This window comes from Athene noctua, chromosome 2 (genome assembly GCF_965140245.1).
Source record: "Athene noctua chromosome 2, bAthNoc1.hap1.1, whole genome shotgun sequence".
Classification (NCBI taxonomy): Eukaryota; Metazoa; Chordata; class Aves; order Strigiformes; family Strigidae; genus Athene; species Athene noctua.
This window is the reverse complement of record NC_134038.1, coordinates 163,600,208-163,621,293: the sequence shown is the minus strand read 5'-3', so window position 1 is coordinate 163,621,293 and position 21,086 is coordinate 163,600,208. Positions and strand designations below refer to the sequence as shown.

The following is a 21,086-nucleotide window of genomic DNA, read 5'->3' as shown; positions in this document are numbered from 1 at the left end:
AGACCAATTAAGCAAAACACATAAATTTTGCCGAACTCAAACAACTGCCAATGTTATGTTCTTGATAACAAAGACAACACAATGTAAGCACATATCAAACAATCACATTTAACACGAGTGAGATCGTGCAAGGGTATCCTCTACCACGAAGATGCATTTATTTTCTAGATAAACATAAATTCTCAAGAAGCTCAACAACATCGCAGCAATTATAAAAAGACATGGACATGCATGATAGGAAATATGTAATTTAAAGCAAAAAAAAAGTAGGAAGAGCAGTGTTAAAGCACATCTGTTGGGTAAGGTATCTCACCTGAGTTTGCAGGACACTAATAAGTTGATCCTTTTCTTCTAAGGAAGCATCAAATTCCTCTTGGAGATGTTTCCTTGCTTGTTGTGTCATCTGGAGCTCCTGAGAATCATAAACAAACACATCTCAAATGAAACTAACATGGGAATTTGAAAGGTTTATCAAAATACTGTGAAATATTAGAAATGCCTCTTCACAGTTGTGACCCTAGAATACAACCACAAAGTGGGTATTTCTTTTACTATACAACATTCCACACCACATAAGAACATCCCATTATAACACTAGCATTAAACCAGCAGGAGTCTAGATCTAATGCAGAATTATCCAGAATTCTTTTGTTCTAAAACACAAGTTTGTGTAGGGATCGCTTCATGCCTGCTCCCAAAAACCCTTCTGGAAGTTGAAGACTGCACTTCAGTAAACTCGGTTCTTCATTTAGCCACCAGATTAAGTCAACTGAAACAGCAGAAATGTCAGTGTCTCTCATGCTCCTCCAACAGGCTAGCACTCTAATATGACATATGGCACTTAGAGGAGCAGAAAGTTGGCTTTTTCATCCCTCAAAGGGGTCTCAAATCAGCAAGTCAGGGGATGCCAAAGAACTGAACTATGTGGCTTTACTTGCTGCTTAGTTGCATTCATTTGGCTGAACACCTTTAGAAACTTCCTCGACGTTACCTAAATGCATTACTAGGATCTGTGTAATCATAAAATACTGCCTTAGGGAGGTTTCTTCTATTTCCTTCCTGTGCTTTTAAAGTTTAAATATTTCAGTTCCTTTAAATACTTACTGCTCTAATAGAAAAGAAATGTATTTAAATTGATTCACATCTAACTCCTTATTGAGAGAATGGGAACCAGACACATTTCATGCACGCACCGTAAACAATTTCCCAAACTTGTATTCTTTTTTTTTTTTTTTTTTCCTTCAATATTTACTTCATCCATATATATCTTCCCAGTGATTTACCCAGGAAATGAATGCTTCTACGACCATTATTCTGCACAGATCGCTTGTATAAAGCAAGCGGCACCCGTAAACGTGACTTCTGTGAGCCAGGAAAAGATAAAGGACGACAGAAAGGATGAAAAAGCAAACAGGAGACAAAACACAGGGCACTAAATGCTTCCTGCATTGCTTTCCTCTAACTGCAGATCTTGCTTTTACCCATCTTGCTGCCTACCCCTTACCTTCAGCCCTGAATCCCGGCTGCCAGAGCAGAGCCTGATACCAGCTCTGAGATCCGCAGCCGTGTGAGCTGAGCCTGCCCAGCCACGCAGGCAGGACAGTGCTGGGAGCTGTCACCGGGAAAACTATTCCTCTCTCTGCCCAAGCAACTATATCCACTTTGTAACCATGCCTTGCCTCAGGGTCTCAACAGCTACTGATCACGCTTCTGCCTTGCGCTTCTGAGCTTTAGAAGCAATTCCGTCCAAGCCAAGGAAAGCAGCTCAGTGCAACAACAAGTGACAAAGAGTTTTACTGAAATCAACATCGAAATAGTCTTTTTGGGTCCCCAAGTCCCTTCTGATCCTTGTCTGACAAGGAGAACTCCGAAGACTGCTGCTGAGGAATTATTCTTAACAAGAGAAAACTAAGGTAAGCAAAAGACACGTTGACAGCCAGGGACTATTTCACACTGTCAGCTTGGTCTCAGAGAAGACTTAGTTTATTCCTACATGGCCCTCTTAAAAGGAACTTCTCTGATTCAGCATATATATGGGGAAAATGGACTGCACGATGAAGAAAAAGATTTTTTAACTTAACTTCTGATAACAACTTATTACATCAGTGAATGATCTATTTGGTACCATTTTAGCTCCCACAATGGCAATGTACCATTTGATCTGTAACTTTTCTTTTAGGTCTGTTTTACCTCATGCTGTAACTTGGGCTTCTAAAAGACCAAAAACCTATTTTTTGAAGGTCTTCAGTTAATAAAAAAGATTTCAATATTAGCTTTGAAGGAATGTTTAAATCTACAAGACTTACAAGAATGGAATTAAATTTTATAACAAATCTATATAGAAATCTACGTGTATCAGAAATACATATATTTTTATATACATATATGAATCAGAAAGGCTGTGATAGCAAATGTGAAAAGTAAGCAGGCACATGTTCAACCCTTCTTCATAGTGAAAAGCTTTAACTCTGGTGTACATACATGCCTTCCAAACTTTACCAAGTACCAATAAGCTGGAAAACCAAACCTACTGGAGCATGCGGATAGAGACTGAACACAGAATGAGCTTCTTTCATTTGACCTTGTAGTGAACTGGAAAAAAAGCCACTGGCAAGCCACTTCTGTCAGGAATGCTGTGGGTTTTCCCCTCCTATGGGCTGACAGCTTAGCTTAGGACAGAGCAAGAGCCCAGGCACAGGCTCCAGCTCAGCTGAGCACCACACGCTCAGCACTCTGGCCCCCCGTTCGCAGCTGCTGGGGCAGAAACAGCACAGATCCCAACCAAAATGCTGTCCCCATGGCTTACACAATTCACAGCCTGATTCCCTGGATCACACCCTGCACAGCTCAAGTAGAAGCTCCACAATTTGTCGGTGACCTCCTCTGAAATCATGTTGCACCGGGGCAGCCCCTTGCGGGCGAGCAGGAGCCTTGGGTACGTGCATGTCCGGATGCTCACAGTCACATCCCTCACCCTCCAGGGCCAGACCCCGGCCCTCGTTCGCGGGCGAGAGACGCCTGACTGCCTGGAGCTCGCCTGCCTTCAGGCACAGGTGGGACCTCACCACGGCCCTGCACCCTCCACAGCAGCGCTGCTGCTTGGCACAGCACACGCCAAAACACGAGTGCAGGCACAGAGAAAGCCCCTGGCTTTGAGCCAGCTGGTACCCAGCTGCCAAGTGAGGTCAGAGCATGGACAGAGAGGCCCTCGTGCACCCATCTCTGAACCGACGCTGCACTGGCTCTCGGGGCAGTGAAAACGCTTCTGTTTCGCATCCTGCTTCACCAAAGCTTGACAATACGGCTTTGGTGAACTTGCCCTTTTCATTTGTTCTGCCCAATTACCTGTCTTAATTAAACTCAGCAGGTTTATTATCAATACCCTATACATTAGAGCGTCTCCTTTTAATTTCACTATAACCTAAGCAGACAACAATCATAACACAACCCACCTGATCTCATGATGCAAATAAACTACGCTACAAATCCATAAAAGCAATGGAGACATTATAATGGAGATCAAGTGTGCAGTTTTTAAAATTCTATCGTTTTTTCTACTGACAGTCATTAAAATTTTTATTTAAAAGTGTCTCTTACTTGTATTTGCCTAACATTAGCCTTTCTTAATGCTTAATAGAAGAGCAACAAGTTGCACAGGGACATCTACTGCTGGACCCAACAATACTCTAAGAACCACACACATTTCTACCTATTTCCCAATGAACAGAAAAGCAGTTCAGTCGGTACAATGAACTGCTCCAACTTAAGAGGATGACAATAAGCTGCTGAATGGGAAACGAGTCAGAGAAACAACCCCATATAAACAAATAAACACAGGCGGTAAAAAACCCTGCTGCACGACAGAAAATATTTTGTAAAGTGAACAAAAAAAAGCTAGGCAGAGAAAGAGCCTATGTATGTGTGGTATAAATATTCAACCAATAAAGTAAATTACCTCTCTCAGTTCTCCAATTCTGCGGAGTGCTTTATCCTGAGTTTGACTCAGAATGTCCTTAGAAAAAGAAAGAATAAACATCAGGTATGTTAAATGTAACTTTATATATAAAGCATAAATAAATCCACAGAATTCTGCTTCAGCAGAAGAATTAACAACTTGAATTTTTCTTTCAAGTCAAGCTCAATGTGGGTTATCATGAACTGCCAACTGTGGGTTGGCAATCACCTGAACTCAGCTGATGCAATAACAAAAGGCTGGATTACAATAGCTTCAACGTTACTTTGACAAACCAGTATTAGCTTATTCCTCAGAAATCACAGCTAAGGAGTCTTCTGTTACACACACACACATAAACAACGTAGTGTGTAAACACACACACAATGCACTGAGAATTAAATCTGTATTTGCACTACACATTCTAAGAGGATAAAAAGTAATGCTTACCTGTAGCTGCTGCTTCTCCCGCTGGATAACTTGATAAGCAGACACTAGCTAAAAAACAGAAATCAGGTATAACGTTGATAATGCATGCACTTACAGCTATCACAGTAAATTGCTTAGTTTTATCTCTATCTGCATTTTCAAACTCTTACCTTCATTTGAGAAAGCTCTTCTGACACAAACATACTTAAATTTAATCAATGTTTCCTCCTTCCATTTAGAAAATATCTCCAATGTCTTAAAAAAATAAAGCCTACATGTCAAAACAATAAGGTCATTCAGCATTCATGCGCTGTCTTCCCTTCACTGAAAAGACCTCCAAGAAGAGCCGTGCTTCAACACAGGCAGTCAAAAACCAACCGTATGAGAAAGTTACATCCCACACAGCTACCCTACAGGGGTGTACATTTGTAAGGGTTCACATCCCAGAGAGCTGCAGTGAAAGTAGTTTTACAGTGAGTGTATGTTAAAAAATACCCTTACAACTCTAGAAAAAAACCAACTCTCTGTAATAACAAAAGTTGTCATTCCATGTGCTCTGCATATACCCAGCAGGCAAAGGAAGACTGGAAGCGGACAACACTTCTCATTGTAAGCCGACAAAAGGACTTCATGAGTAACTGCACAATTCAGTTTAATTATAAATTTGATCACAATTTCCTAAGCTGTCCAAAGCTTAAGTAGCATAATGGCACTTGGAACGAGAATATGCTCTTTCCAAATTGCTGAAAATTTAAAGGAAAACAAAGCCAAAACTCCAAGCCGAGAAATCTTTAAGTCAAAAGATCTCTTCAAAATCCTATTTAAAATAAAAATTTTTCAGAGTTCAAAATTACTTCTAATTTCAAAGTCATACTCATTTTACATTTAAAAGAAAACTAAACCTTCTATGGATGGTTTCCCTTCCCATATTTTTGAGATGCTAACTTTGGATCCTACTTTAAATGAGAAAAACACCCCAAACATCTTAAATACTCCTTATATATTGAAACTACATTCTTCAGAGCTCTGGCAAAACAATTCTTTCCAAATGACCTAAGAAATTCACAACAACTGAAAAAAAAAAAACCAAACCATAAGCCTTTCTGATAGAGAAAATTAAGAGTTTCTAGACAGACTACACTAAGAAAAACCAACAAAAAGATCCACCAAACATAACCAACAACTCGAAGAATTTTCAAACAGTGGCAACACTGTTTAGATAAACTTTTTAAAAAATTTGTCTCCTAATACTACCTGGAAAAGAATGAAAGAATTAATAGGAGACAACAATTACTGAATTAATGGAAGATAACTGTTTCTTCAGGCATATGTTGAATACTGTAATTGCTGTACACATATTTTAGATTCCAAGGATTTTGACACTGACAGCCAAAGGGCTGCACAGGTATTTTTGTACTTGAGGGCAGTAAACACTTGAACAACTGTAAAAGCCAGTGCAAATGTCCAGATTTAAATACAATACACACACAGACTCCCAAAACCCAAAATCCAACACCACCACGTTGAAACCTTTACTTTTCCCAACAATTTCAAAAATTAGTAGCAAAACTACTTACAGCATTGGTTTTCATTAGAATAGCAAGAGAAATAGTCCTTGAATTAATGGCTTTCAGGGAATACCTGGAAATTATGGGGAATAGAACCTCCCTATCTGAAACAAAACGCCTGCCTATCGCGTCTGCACAAAAGAGGCACTGTGCACTTCAACAACAAGTTCCAGAAGAAAAGTCAGTTTGCTGTCATGCGAGTACGAGCCCTGCTCACCTCTGTGCTGAACTCCACCCCTTGCTACAGGCTTTCAGCAGAAACCTTCATAGGCCTACTTGGTGTAAGGAACCACTAATTAGCCTCTATTACTGACAACACGGAATTATTTACAAACAGGAGAAGAAAGGGATTTCCCTGTTTTATTAACAGAAAAGCATTTGACCTATCTGAACCAAATATAACTAGACTTGCAATCACAGCTTCCAGGTTAGCTCTAAGTCCATCGATTTGCTCCAGACAGGGAAACAAAAAGATGAGCCACTACTGCAGTATGTGTTGGCCTCATCTTTTTCCCCTCTCCACCCACCTAAGTCACTCACAACACTGCCTACCTCTGAGCATTTTCCCCAGCAACTGCACCGTCGCTGCAGCATCTGCTCTTTGCTGAGGCTGTCCGCGTTTCCCACAGGCTCTTCTGTTTCGCTGTCGGTGTCAGAACGCGGATCAAGGTTGGGACCAGCTGTGTCCAAGTCCAGCTGACTCAGTGAGTCTTTCGAAGCAGCGCCTAACAGGGACTCCTTGGAAGAAGAACAGAACAGGGACTCCTTAGAAGAAGAGCGGAACAGGGACTCTTTTACCGGGCTTCGAAACAAAGACTCCATGGAGGGAACTCGGAGCTGCAGCCTCTGGGCCAAAGACTGAGTGGCACTCAGCTGCAAAAATTCAAAGCAAATAATGACTTTTGCACTGCTTTTAGGCAGACACACATACTGAAGACCGGGAAACAGACACCTGACCTGGGCAAAGAAACGACTGTTGACTAACACATGCGTGACACCAAACAGCTACCACGCCCTTAGAAGAATCGTCTCGTGCTGAAAAATCAAGCATGCAACTACCACATGTGGGCAGTTTCAGATAGCAACTAAATCCAATAAGCTACACCTCTGATTTAAACTTCTAAAATAATGTATTTCTGTGTAACCCCTTTAAAAAGTGAAGAACGTGCAATTAAAATAGTTGCATTTACTGTTGTCCCAAGTTTTTTTAAAATATTGTGACACACTTCTTGATGTAGTAAACAGAAGACTGTACTTATCTCAAAGACACAAAAATATTTTCCTATGATTAAGAGAAGAAATTTATTGTAAAAGCCTGTGTACAAGTTCGTTCTAGCATGCCGTCTTAAGCAGTCCTTTTCTTATTTTAAATGGCTTTATGATTTTTACATAAAATGCAATTATTGCTTTATGCGGCTGAAGTACTCACGCTGTTCTAAAACAAAAGGTTCTGTGCTACGGCACCATACGCTGCCAGTGCTACACAAGGGATCTGAAAGCATTACTGCACAATGTTGCCCTCACGACCACGTGTTGGGACGCACGGACTAGGAGTCGCTGCTAATTCCACTCCAGCAAGCTAAACTGTTTCTGAGACACATTAAAGAATGACGCCCACCTTTACCACTAGTGACAAATTCTTTGAAGCCTGTCAGCTCTTTTCCTTCAGCTAGGAATTCGCTTTCAGGCCACGCCATATGCCCTGTGCTGGCGGCCTCCACGCGCAGTGAGACGCTCCTCAACACAAGCAGCCTGCAGCACGCCATCACATACCGCTAACCTGTCCCTGCAAAAAAGCTCCACGCAGCAGTGCCAACCCTGAACACCAGCTAATGGGATTGCACACAAACACAACACCCTGGTATCCTGACAGGCTGCCTACTGGGCATCCCTCCTCCCGAATGAAGGTACAGATTGGGCACTTACACCAACATAATACAAAGACAACACAGCGGTGAAGAAGGAAACAATTCCCCCTTGTCCTCCCCATACCTGTGGGGAGGCTTGTCCAGGTGGGTATTTCAGCTGTACACTTATCATAACCACCCATGTACCTGCTACACGATTACACCCACAGCTTCTGCTCTGTGGATACGCCGAGAAACAGACAGAAACGTAAATGTAGAAGAGGAATGATTCAGTGTAAAAGGGCCTCAGAAATGCTTGGCAGGGAGCAAACTTAAGACGTACAAAAATAACAGAGAAGAGAAGAGAAAGACATCCAGACAGTTAAGGAAGGCAGTGAATTGAGCAGTCACCCAGGTTCAGACAGAGCAAAGAGAGCAAAAACCAGCCGTACAAGAAGTCTGTTTGGATTTTGAAACTGCACTTCGCCTGGCCTGAACAAAACCTGTATTCTGCTCCAGAGCACTGTCTTGTTGCAACTGATTTATTCCTGGTGGATAAACTGCTCTTAATGGGTTTGAAACTAATGCACTCCTACCTTTTATTCTCGTCTCCATTCCCTGTTCTTTTTCGCTTCCTAACTGGAGAGCTAATAATAAGCTTATCTATCTTCTGCTTTATCATTTCCAAAGCATCTACTCTGCTACTACCGGACTGACAGAGGAAGACCAATACTTTACCAAGAACTACAGACTAACGACAAACCCTGCTTTCAAAAATCACATATTCTGATACCATAAAAATAATTAAAAGAAACCACAAAGGGTTTGTAAATCTAATTGACAAGAATACTTTAATAAAATTTAAGATCTAATTTTAAAACACCAGATTAAGTAGATTTATGGAAAGTAAAGTGTAGCATTCATAATGGAATTTAAAACAAATTTCAGGTGTCACTGATCATCTCCTCAAGAAAACGTGGTGTTAAGAATTCAAGGGCATTGTTCCACTGCAAGAGAACACATCTTTTTTGTAGCAAAACCCAACACCTCAATTTTCTGGTTGGGAACTCAGCGCTTCCTCTGACAAAGCTTACAGAATCACAGAAGTTCCCTGCTTTACCCCACCGGCCTATATTTTCACAATCTCTAAATCAGGGCTTTTTTTGCTTGTTTTTCTTTTTTAAATCAAGCCACTGAAAAAAAGCCACACTACTCAATATTAAAAAAGAGGAGTGCAGATTAACTCCTCAGCTTCCTCTATTGTGCAAGTCATGGTTACCCATCATCTTGACAGTGATTTTAATGATATTTTATGATTGATCATTTAGACTCAGTTTGGTTTGGAGCTTGTTTTTTGTTTTTCGGGGTTGTTTTTTCACATTTGATAATGATTATTGGTATGGTTAGAAACATTCACCATGGCTCAGTTCAAGCCTTCAGGCTCATCCACCTCAAGTTACCTGGGCAGTTAACTGGATTCCCCCAACTTTTCAACTAAAAGAGGCATAAAACCCAAAGTTAGTCTCTCTGAATGTTACTTCGGTCCCACTGCCTTGCTGAGTTCAGTTCAGAGGTAAGATTTTCAAGACCTGAAGACAGACTTAAAAGGTTTCCTATTCTGGGGGTCAACCACTACAGCATAAAGGTCTGTTTTACTCATCTTAAACACTTCAGTATTTAACCGAACAATTAGACTATTCATACCTATAAATGCACAGAAAACAGTGAGACTGAGGCAGCAAAAAAAAAAGCTAATCAAGGAAAAAAAGTTAGGGGTTTTTTTTTTTAAGTTAAAGAACACAGAAAAACTGTTCTCAACTGACCTCTTCCTCTGGTGTTAAAGTGTCTTCACGATTCCCATCTGGGAACAAATAGGTCTTCCTTCTGTTCCGAACTGGTAAACGGGATTCGGAAGGGACCTACACAGAGATCACATATATCCAGAAAAATATTAACAGCAGAACTAATTATTCCGTATCATAATTTACTTCAACAGTTACTAACTGTAACATCTCAGTAAAGTCCAGGCGAGATGTTCCTTTTAAAGAAAACAACCAGCTCCACGTACTGTCTGTGGAAAGTTCTACTTTACTACAAAGTCTCCAGAGCAGACTACATCATGAAGCAGCCACAAGAGCACGTCACAAAATCAGGTAGTTTGATTGTTTCTGACCATGGCCCTTTTACACCAGATTTGAAACACAAGCCTCATAATACTTTAGGAACATAGTACAGTTGCTTCAGGATAAAAGTACTGCAAACTGACAGGGATTGAAGCATTTCCATATGCAATACCATCTGATTCCTTGAAGAAATTAAAAAAAACCCAACCCTGACCAAAGAGGAAACACCCCCACTTACAAAATTGAATCTAAACAAAGGGCAGAAGAAGGTGACACATTTTATGTCAATAGGAACTTGTTCCTGTCAGCACTGAACATCTATTCAAACAAATTTCACCTCATGCTGAGTGAGGCTGCAACAAGCCAGACCGAGCCAACTCAAACATAGTTTGCCAGCCTCATATTTCAAAATTCAATCTCTTATGTACAAAGTAACTAATTACCAAGATCTCTCATTACGTATACTGTACAATATAAGCAGAATGAACAAAGTGTTGCCAAAAAAAAAAAAAAAAATTTACACTAAATCCATTAACACTTAGTTGCAGAACCATCACTGAGGTGGCATACCTAAAATCTGCCTTGCAAAATGCCCGTCTCACAAGACAGACTTGGATGTTCTGAAACATGATTGACAATCAGACCACTGAAAGGATTACCAAGAGAGACAGGTGTTTGGAGCTTACACTCACTTTATAGCCTAAATCTGTGGGTACGTTTTGTAAAATTTGGATACTAATGATGTAACTCCAGCATCATAGACCCCCTAAGATTATTCCAAAATCAATCATAGTTTGACCAAGTGGACCCAATATTCGCACTTGAAAGTCAAACCCCTCAACTAGTACCGAATAACCATTCCCCATGGAAGCTCTACGTCCTGCTGAAAAATTTCACACCAAACAATTCATACCGACAGCCTACTCTCTCTTACTCCTGCTCCCTAACCTAGCACCAGTGATTTAGAAGAGAGAGCTTCTGGTGCTCACCGTACAGGAGATGAAATATTTCCAGCAGTTCATCACTGCTTTGCTAGTGTTCAGGGAGAGTATGAATCTCTCTCTTCACTCTGGCCTTAGCAGTGCTCCACTACTGCATTGACTTCTTGTCAACTGGCAGCTGAGCAGCACTCTGCCCCTGAGCAGCACTGAGCTCTGCAGCACAGCCACCGAAGAGCTGTGATGTCACACAAGAGTTCCACTGGAAGGGATCCATAGCAACCATCTAGGCCAATGCCTGACCACTTCGGGGGTTTCCAAAGCTAAAGCTTCGCATTAAGGGCATTGTCCAAAGGCCTCCCAAACACTGACAGCCCTGGGACATCAACCACCTCTGCAGGAAGCCTGCTCCAGGGTTTGACCACCCTCCCGGAAAAGAAATGTTTCCTCATGTCAAGTCTGAGCCACCAACCACCCCACCCCCCCACCCGGCAACACCTTTGTAGTGCTCTGATTGGAACCCTCAAAGCTTTAATATGAATAAAATGGGTAATCGGAGCATCTGTCTAGCCTGATTTGATTGCCCTTTTCACTTTTGTATTGACATGCTGTGACTTACAACCACCACCAGATGACAGTGTTCTAGAAGATTACAACGGCCTCTGCAGAGTCGGTCGGGATCAGGAATGCAAACCTGTACCAACAGTGGCGGGAGAGGTTAAAAACACTCAGGTCAGGGAACTGACAAAAGCCAGTTTCTACATCAGCCCTATAATCCTTCCGTGTACAAACTACGGGCTGCTCTAAGTAACTTGTTGGATATCAAACATTACATTTCTTTACCATGTGGCCGACTTCACGGTTCCCTAGCAAAGAGTCTCTTTGCTGGTTGTGTATTTGGATCTTCCCCTGTGGTGCCCAGGTATTGGTCTGATCTCAGCGAAGGGAAAACTGAGCAAAAACGTTCATTACCAGCCCTTGCAATAAAGATAGGGAGTGACTTGAGGGGAAAGTCAGATTGGTGTGTTCAAAATACACAGGGCTGTGAAAAGAGCAAGGGCGCTGTCGGAGAAAGCTGAAGGCCTACAGGCTGCGGTTGTTTGAACTGACAAGACGAGAGGAATTAACTCACTTCGGAGTGAAGAAAAGCTGACGGGCATTGTGCTCTGCACCTTGGGGGAAAGGAACCTCTCTGCTCTAGTGGGAAAGTTGTCCAGAGATCACGTATCGTCCCTCTCTTTCCAAAGGTGCAAAGGGCAAACTCAGGCACTGAAGGCTACTAAGAATCCCTGCAGTAAACTGGCTCACTAGCTAGGACTGCAGGAGGAGGAAAACTACGTGGATTTATTCCACTGCAAGACCAAGAGGCATCTTCTTGTGAATGGGAATACAAGACACGGAGAGATTTAAAAGCGCGTGACAGGATTTGACCCTGCAAGAGTCTCTTATTTTCCCAAAACCAAAATCTTCATTTTATCACTGGCTTGCTAAGTGGCATTTCCTTTCTGCTTTGTCTAGAGTGTCAAAACCTTCCTCCTAACTTCCATTTCGCTGTAATTGTACTTTAAAAGCTCTGGATGCCACAGAAAGGGAGTCGATGCTATAGAACAGCAGATCCTTTATAGCAACGGTGACGCTAGTCACGAGTTTGATTTTAAATGAGCTGGCAGGAGACTCTCACTCAAGTACTTTCATTCTTATTTCTGTAATCACGATATTAAAAACAAAACACACATACACACCCCACCCCCCCCCAAACCAAAACTAAAACCCCCTAAACAAATTCATATGGGCAGGAACCTTGTATCCAAAAAGAGAAAATAACTTGTCCCTGAAGACAGAGCTTCTTCAAGGCAGAGGAGTGTGCTGCTTCCAGGAAGACCTGGGTTCTCTTCCCAGCTCTCCCAGTGCCCTGGTCACCCACCCTGGGCTATTTTGCACCTCAGTGCTGCTACTGGCATTTTAACCCAGAACTTTGATGCTGCCCAATTTCCTACAAACACGGGGTTAGTTTTCCTCTGTGCTTGCCCAACTGCTGACAGGAAGGCCAAAGGAAGGACTGCTTCTTTAGCTGCTTTTCGAGAATACCGAGATACACATTCATAAAACACAATGATCTCGCTCCTGGGATTTTTCTGATTATATTGTAGTACCTTCCCCTTAAGCACGGTCATTAAGAAAAAGCTTTTGCATCATCATTTCTAGTTAGCAGGGCTAAGAATACACGCAGATCTTGAGACACTGAGGTTATTCAGTTGGGAAGAGCTAAAAACCTAATTTAATTTGTGTGATCCCTTTAGCTAAAGCACAGTACATATAAAACCACATCACTGGAGATGCTACACCCAGCAGAGTTCACTGCTGAGGAAAGTCACTGAGTCATAGCACGTCAGACTCTTAGAGAAGTGCAATGAATAACGTTTGGAACTATCAAGGTAAGCAGATATTTCAAGGAGAATCAGGAAGTATTTTTCCCCATTACAATACTGTATAATTTGATACGTCATTACGCAAAACATTCATTGTTCCTCTCCAGCATCAGACTTATTAAACTGATGGATACAGAATACAGAAAACAGTGATTCTGGAATCATTCGACTACTTTCCTGCATGACAGTTTCTAGAATCTACAAAATAGAACAAATACACGGTTTTTGTCTGTGATTACACAAACCCATTACATATAAAAGCACAAAGACAATAGTTTTATGTAGCTAGATCTATCAGTTAGTGCTTGAATTCAGGACACACAAAGGTTATGAATGTAACAGATCTCTAAGAACAGTCAACCCATTTCAGATTAGGAATTTGTCAGCATTTCAGTTAATATCATGATCCTGCTATGTTGTTGCTTTTGTCATATTCTGAATTCCCCACTAGTCTTACTTTTCAAATGTTTTGGAGGGAATTGTTTCTCATCCTCCTTAACTCCTATTTTCTAGCTCCCAGAATTTAGTACAAGCTTTGCCACCCACTGAGTGGTAGGGTGGAGTATCTTGTTGAAGTGACTGAGGGCTTTAGGCCTGCAATTCCTTTGATGTCTGACCTACTTCTCAGTGACAGGCCCATAGGGCACTTCTACATAAATAAGAGTAACTTACCTTTCAGTTTAAAATAGTGAATATCACCACTGCTGAACTACTACAGAAGCCGAGTTACTATTCAGTATTGATTTACATACATGATATTATCTGGCTTTCTTGAAGTGCTTTAGAAACAAGTGGTGGTAGGGCTGGTGGTAGGCCCATAAAAGAAACACAAGTCAGGCAAGTAAAGTGACTTCTGGAAAACTCAAGATACTGCACAGCAACTCAGTGGTGGATATGGGACTGAAACATGGACCATTTGATACCATTCCCAGATTTATCACTTAAAATCTTTTTAACCTTGTGGTCTAGAAGACATCCTTAATTAACTACGTACACACATAATGAAAAGAGATGCTCCCCTTGTTGTATTCTCATGCTATTTCATCATCTCTAGGAGCTCACCTGTAAGGATGACATGCTGCCATGCTTTCTTTTTATTATCCCCTTTGTCTGCAAAGAAGTATTGCCAATGCAGAATCTTGAGATGTGAAGCATTTCTTTGACTTGAGAAAACCATTATTTAAAAGAAGGTAATTACCAAACTGCTCAGAATGCTCCAACTATATGATTTTGCATCTTCATCTGTAAATATGCACTATGACAAATTAAACTCAAATTCTAAGCATCAGATTGTTCTCTCTGAGACTTTACCTTACTTTGTCACTTTGATTCCATACTCCTCACCCCCCCCCCCCCCCCATTCTTCCCTGCTTACTTCCAAAAGGCCAGAGACACTGGGTCTGGCTTAACAAATACCAGGTACAGCTCACAGCATAGTTATGTTTAATTATTAATATAAAATATACCTTATTGATTTACTAATATAAAAAAATTCCTTATTGAATTTTTAATATGAAATATTCCTTATTGACGAGTGTATCTATTAAAATGGATCACTTACTTCTAAATTGCAAAATAGCAGTTTTCCAACTTATTTATCTAAAATAAACTCTGATGCCTGTAATTGAAGTATTACAATGTTACATTTACAGAGGAAAAAAATGCTTCCAAAAATATATCACCACAAAACAGTGACAAGTCTTCACAGATATTTCCTCTGGTAATTTGCTTCAAACCATCTGGACTTTCCCATGGCTCTGAAAGGGGAAGGGGTGTTAACCTAAGGGTTGCAATTATACAGTTCAACTTAAAGTAAATGCAGTATGAACTCAAACTATTATATCAAGATAAACTAAACTGACTTCAACTTGTCCTCCAGCACCTGAAACTTCCTTTGGAACAACATCTGTGGGAGTTACTCCAAATGAGATGCTGAGCTGATGGGGCCTGCCTCAGTATTAAACTGCATTCAGTGTCTTTGGGTCAGGAGGAGGTCATAATCCAAAAGTTCAGCTCTAAAAAGGTACTAGTAATTTGACAAGTTGGGTTGGTACTACAACATAAAGCAAAATAGCTTGTCATAAAAAGAGCAAGACAACCCTGTCGGGCTAAATTAAAGGATTTCAGGTAATTTGATTATAATTTCCAACATTGCCAGGTCCTTCTTATGAAACCAGGAGCCATCCTGTGAGCTTCTTATTCTGATTTAGCAGCAGTCTGTATGCAATCAGAGAAACTCGGAGTTAGGATGCAAGTCACAGTTTACTGAAGAATTTACAGTATGATTTTTACTCTGTGAATCTTTTTTATTAAACACATGTGATAATACTAATTCCCAGAAGTGCTACACAATTATTTACCAGAAATGAGGGCCAGACCTTGTGTTTAGGTAGGGGGGCCTGCTGTGGATACTTGGGTCAGAGTACACAGAACTCATGGAAACACTGAGATGTAATTCCATCTCCTACAAGTAATGACTGGAACAGAGAAATGTTATTTAGTCTTTGATTTTCAAGCATAAAGTGTCATGTATTGTGTTTCTATTACCCTACCTTACTCAGTCGATCCCTGTAACTATCCAAAATAACAAGAAATGTTATTTCCACATCACATAGCTCCCCAGACCTCAGTTCCAACTCATTTCTTCAATATAAACTGCCACAATCCAAAGATAATCTTGCAGTTAGGACACTGAGAGAAAAAGACCATTGGTCAGCAAAAGCATTGCAAACAGCTGAAATTTCATAATTATACTATAAATATGCACATAAATACTTAGAAGGAAGGCATAGCTTCCTTTTGGTTCTGTTCAGATACTGTAAGAAAGATAAGTCTTCATTTGCTGTTGTAATGCGTTAACCACCGTCATGCTATTATATAATTCTTGTTCAAAGTGTGCTCTAAATCTAAAAGGTTGCACTGAAAATGTTTCATGTAGTATTTTCTCTTCTTCCTCCACATACTAAAAATTGCTTTCTTTATCTAATTAAGAACAATATGAATACATTCATTAATTTTATTACTTGAAATATTTTTTAGGTATTCTTTATAGTCTAGGGATCCAAACTTTTGTTATTCTGCTGGGGACAATACTAAGTAAGTAACATACTGCAGGTAAGATCAAATTTTGTTCTTGCCAACCTCTGTTACAAACTTTGAATTTCTCATAGCTACAAACAACGTCAAAGTCTCACTGAGTAATGTACTGCCCACAAGCCATGCGGGGCTTGGGGCATTCTGGTGTATTCCATTTAGGACATGCTCAAGCAGGAGCCTCACAGAAAGGTTAGGTACAGGCAGGTATCTGTGGACTGTTATTAAACAGCAAACCACCGTGAATGAGGCTGCTTTAGCTTCCGTGGTGTCAGTAATCTAGAGTACACAGTGCATACTTACAAAACATTTTCTTGTTGCCATCACCTTGCAGCCTGCAAACCAATCATGAAGCTATCGAGCAGTTTTGGAAGTGACTTCTCTTACCCAAGCAGCCTGAAATACTTCAGAAGCAAGGTGGTACTTCTCTGAAGTTTAAAGGAGAACTTGCTGCTTCAGGAGAATATCTAGTCTCCAAAACCAAAACTGGAAAAGCAGACAACATACAGGTAAACACAAACCTCAGAGCAAAGTGAACAGGTAGGTGGTAGACTGCAAACACAATCCAGAGCAGAGAGACAGGTACATGAACAGTCTTCAAATCACTCTTTGTCCAAAACCAAATGAAAGTTCTGAATTTTAAGTTCAAAGATTTGCACTTTTTGAATGCAGTTTTATCTTTTATAGCAGATTTACAAATAAATCCAGTTGCATCATTCATGCAGAGACACCCTAAGACAAAAGCAGAAAGGATCAAGTCAAAAGCTTTATTATATGGAGCAAAGGAAATAATGATGGGGGAGAGAGTTTCCTCACGCTTATTTAAGAAGATTATCACACCAAACAAGAAATTGAACTCCTATGAAATAAACGCCATAACAACAACTAGTAATTTTACTTGTAGTTGTGAAACTAATTTCATTTTTGCTGTAGTGGAAGAATTTTGTTGTTTTGTTAGTTTAGTCTAACACTAAGACTGCTCAAAGATAGAAATACTGAAATCACAGAAAACTGTTTTGCCTCCAGTAGTGTTTCCAGAGAAGATGATTTTTTAGGAGGGGAGAGAGAAAAATGTAAATACTGAATACACTGAAAAGATTTGCTGACTGAAATTAAACGCTTCCTTTAAGAATGAGAAACACATCAAGTACATTATTTAACACAGAAAATATTTATAGTTTTTAAATCAAAACCAAAAACTGTTTGCTTTTTAACATCATCTTCTGACTGCTGTATTTGAAATACTTAGGTATATTTTTGCTTGTTGACATATTTGGAAATAGGGGAAAGTATAAATACTGAAAATATAAACTATTAACAGAATTCAAAACATGGGACTCAAAAGCAGACCTCACAGTGCAAATACAGAAGGGACAAAGGATCAGAAAATGGCATCACTGTAGAGATAACAGCACAGTATTGAGAAACGAAAGCTGCGGTACTGCCCAGTGTTAAGGATACAAGTACCAGGTCTTCAGTACACCAGTGTAATTACCTTCCATCTTTGTGATCCTGACCTTCTCAGCACTTTTATTACAGCCACCTGCAGCAAAGCCTACTGCCTGCCAGTGAGAGGCTGCAAACAGCAGCACCTTTCATCAGCTGATCAGGAGTAACAGCTTGTAACTTTAGCACCTACTTCTCTATCTTCTTACCTTTAATACAACCCTGCCAACTCCACTCCTTACTTAGCCTTCTCTGTGCTAAACCAAGAGTTCTCAGGCCTGGCTTCGTGTGGCCAACACCTGCTTCCCAGGGGGCCGGCCAGCCCCGGCCATGGCTGTCTTGCATCCTCACGCTCACTGCTGGGGCACCTGGCAGTCCACGGTGCCTCCCACCAACTGCTGACCTTGCCCACACTTAGCACCCTGCCAGGCACGGGCTGGCATCAGAGCTGCTTTCCAGGCCATATGCTGAGCTCTAAACTTTAACTTGTCATTATCAAGGGAATGATTTCAAATTAAAAGCCTACAGATTTTTTACAAAATCTCCAAACGAAACTCTCACATTTCTCAACTTACCATGGTCAAGGGCAGATGTAAAATAGTTGAGTTCAGCATGGCCCTTTAATCTTATATTAAGTTGCCCAAAAATAGAGCCAGTAAGTAAAATAACTGCATCTGAGAAAAACTTAGATGAGTTTCAGTTCAACATCTTCCTCACAACTTTTTCTTGAGCTCAATAATTTCTGGGGTAACTCTTTACAAAGCATCTCTTAGTAGTCCTTCTGAATGCTACTCCTTTAAATCTGACAAATATGAACAAGTGCGACCCTCAAATAGCTATTTTGAAATAAGAGGTTTTACTGGTTTTCCTCGTCCAGCATGAAAGTTCCTCTTTTTTCCTGGGGCTTTTTTGTTTGTTTGTTTGTTTTTGAGGAAAAGGTGTGCAAATTTTAACAGTAACAACAGTAACAAAGATAGGAGGCCACTTTTTTCCTGTTCTAGGTTATACTCCAGACGTTATTTCTACTCTTATCCATGACAAATTATAAGGAACACAAGACCTATTACATAGTTTCAAGCAACTAAATTTTAGTTGCATCAACCCATATTTTTATGTTTAGATAGCAGTTATCATCCTACTGGTTACGTTTGGTACTATTTTTTACAAGCAACCCAGTCAAACGTCCTCTCCATAACATACAAAAGTAGATAAACACAGATGCAGAACTGGTTGTTCTAAAAATGAACATGGCTGTCTTGCTTACCAGGAATTGAGAACTGTGCTATTTTCCTCAGGAAACATGCAAAGCTTGAAAAGTCAGCACACATCTTACTTATGCTGGTCTGGTGACTATTTAAATATCTTCTCAAAGGTTTTGAAGTAAAGCAGACATGGAGAGTTAGGAGAATACTGTGACATCTTCAGTGAAGGAGTAACCTAACAGCATGAAATGGTTATTTAAATAATTGCTTGTCATTAGACACTGCAGCCTCTTTAAGATTCCATTTAGCCTAGTTTTAACATATAATTTATTAATACATGATGTTCTGGTTTATACATATTGCACATATGTTTATTTTATATATATAACCAGATTTTACAGTTTCTGTTGGTGATTTGAAGGATTCTTAAATTGGTGGATTAACCTGTTCTATTAATAAATCCTAACAGAATTTGTTTTCAGCCTTAAGTAATTAAAGAATCTGATGTCTGTAACAAAGTCACAAAAATAAATTGTTCATAAAAGCTTAAGGTGTGGTTCAAAGCATAGCTTTGCTCTGAAAAATTACTGGAAAAAAAATATGAAAAAAATTCTGTATTTGTTGTGCCTTGGTTCTAACACCATATATGCTTTTTGTAGTCATGTAGAGAGTTTGGGTTGGGGGGGAAGATTTTTTTATTGTTCTTTTTTTTCCCCAAAAAATTGCCAGGCCCACAAACCCAACCTTGGCTCCTGTAGTCACCCAGCATTATTTCTTGCTCATGTCTCACTTCCTGTAACAACGTTCTCCTTGCCAAACAGTGTCCTCATTACAGTTGTGTCATCCATTTTTTTAAAAGTGATGCCCTTGGTGACACCTGTGAAAGCTGAGCTGAGGTTGCATAAACAACCAACTGGCTCTCTTAAATGGGTGCTAATAAATAAGTCTGCACAAGAAAATATAATCCAGTTTGTGTGTGACATCTCTTTTCTAGCGGAGCTCGTTGGAATAGTTAATAAATGTACAAAATATTCAGGCATGAATCATCACAAAAGCTACTCGATCTCCTTTCAAATGCTATAGAGATGTTGAGCAAGACTGTCATGTCACTCTCCAGAATTAAATCATGTCTCAAAGTAGAATTGCCCAGTATATATTAGGAGTGACATCTGCTTGCTTTTACACTGCTTTTACATTTGCTCAGCCTAGAAACAGTAGAAGACAGATTCTTTCTCTTACATCATCTATAGCTCTGTTTGCTCTGTTTCAATCAGTTTGACTTTTGCTAATATAATTCAAGAAGTCTCACAGAGTTGCACAGGTATCGTGCATAGGTGAAATTTAGGACATCCCTTAACAATCACGATTATTTGCATGATTGTCTTAAAAACCCCTGAAAAGGCAAAACAAAACCTGTGAAATTGCAAATAATCTTTTCTAGTTCACATATGAAATACAGAATTCTACAATGTTCAAGTTTTTTTAGATCAGATCTGCACATACAGAAACATAAATACTTGCTTTTTACTCCTAGGTCACAAAGGTTGAGCTGTCATAACCCTCAGAAGACTCCATATGAAGTACATGTAGAGATAATTTTGCTACAAAATCTAAGAAATCCTATGTCCAAGCTCTAAAATGCAATGTACATTTAAAGGAATATTATCAATTTTATTTAATTTGTTTAAATATTTTTGAACTATATATCCCCTTTTCAATGGTTTAAACTGTAGTTAATTTAAATGAATTATTACGAACATTTCTGTGAACTTTTCACGTTTTTCTTCTTCCTTGTTGTTTTCTAGTGCTTGAATTCCATTAGCAGAGCATTTCTCTAAAATGTTAACAATAGGAACTTACCTCTTTAAAAACAACCAAAAAAATTGTATAGTATGACAGTCCTAAAATTTCAAGCACTAGAGCTATTATCTGCTCTAATTGCAACCTGGCAAAGCCGGTTTTGCTCTAGATCTTGGGTGCATGTACCTTATAGACAAATATTACTTAATTCCCAGTCTTCTAATGTTCAGTTCAGTAAATGGAAATATTAGACTCAATC

At 39.8% G+C, this 21,086-nt stretch overlaps 1 protein-coding gene across 17 annotated transcripts in view; it reads right to left on the bottom strand.

Moving 5' to 3' along the window:
* The window catches only part of LOC141958201 (golgin subfamily A member 4-like), a 39,782-nt gene that overhangs the window by 13,472 nt on the left and 5,224 nt on the right, over positions 1 to 21,086 (bottom strand). For 6 of the 17 annotated variants that reach the window (XM_074900970.1, XM_074900963.1, XM_074900964.1 and 3 more), the window contains 9 exons: positions 19,090 to 19,262; positions 16,683 to 16,865; positions 14,349 to 15,977; positions 11,477 to 11,551; positions 9,620 to 9,715; positions 6,502 to 6,687; positions 4,403 to 4,450; positions 3,956 to 4,012; positions 314 to 412 (listed from right to left, as the gene is read on the bottom strand). In XM_074900970.1, the coding sequence (XP_074757071.1) occupies positions 314 to 412; positions 3,956 to 4,012; positions 4,403 to 4,450; positions 6,502 to 6,687; positions 9,620 to 9,715; positions 11,477 to 11,551; positions 14,349 to 14,441 (654 nt within the window). In that variant the 5' untranslated portion in view covers positions 14,442 to 15,977; positions 16,683 to 16,865; positions 19,090 to 19,262. Of the gene's footprint in view, positions 1 to 313; positions 413 to 3,955; positions 4,013 to 4,402; positions 4,451 to 6,501; positions 6,688 to 9,619; positions 9,716 to 11,476; positions 11,552 to 14,348; positions 15,978 to 16,682; positions 16,866 to 16,900; positions 17,112 to 19,089; positions 19,263 to 21,086 lie in introns of all 17 variants that reach the window. The other 11 variants (XM_074900967.1, XM_074900957.1, XM_074900958.1 and 8 more) reach the window with 11 other exon arrangements.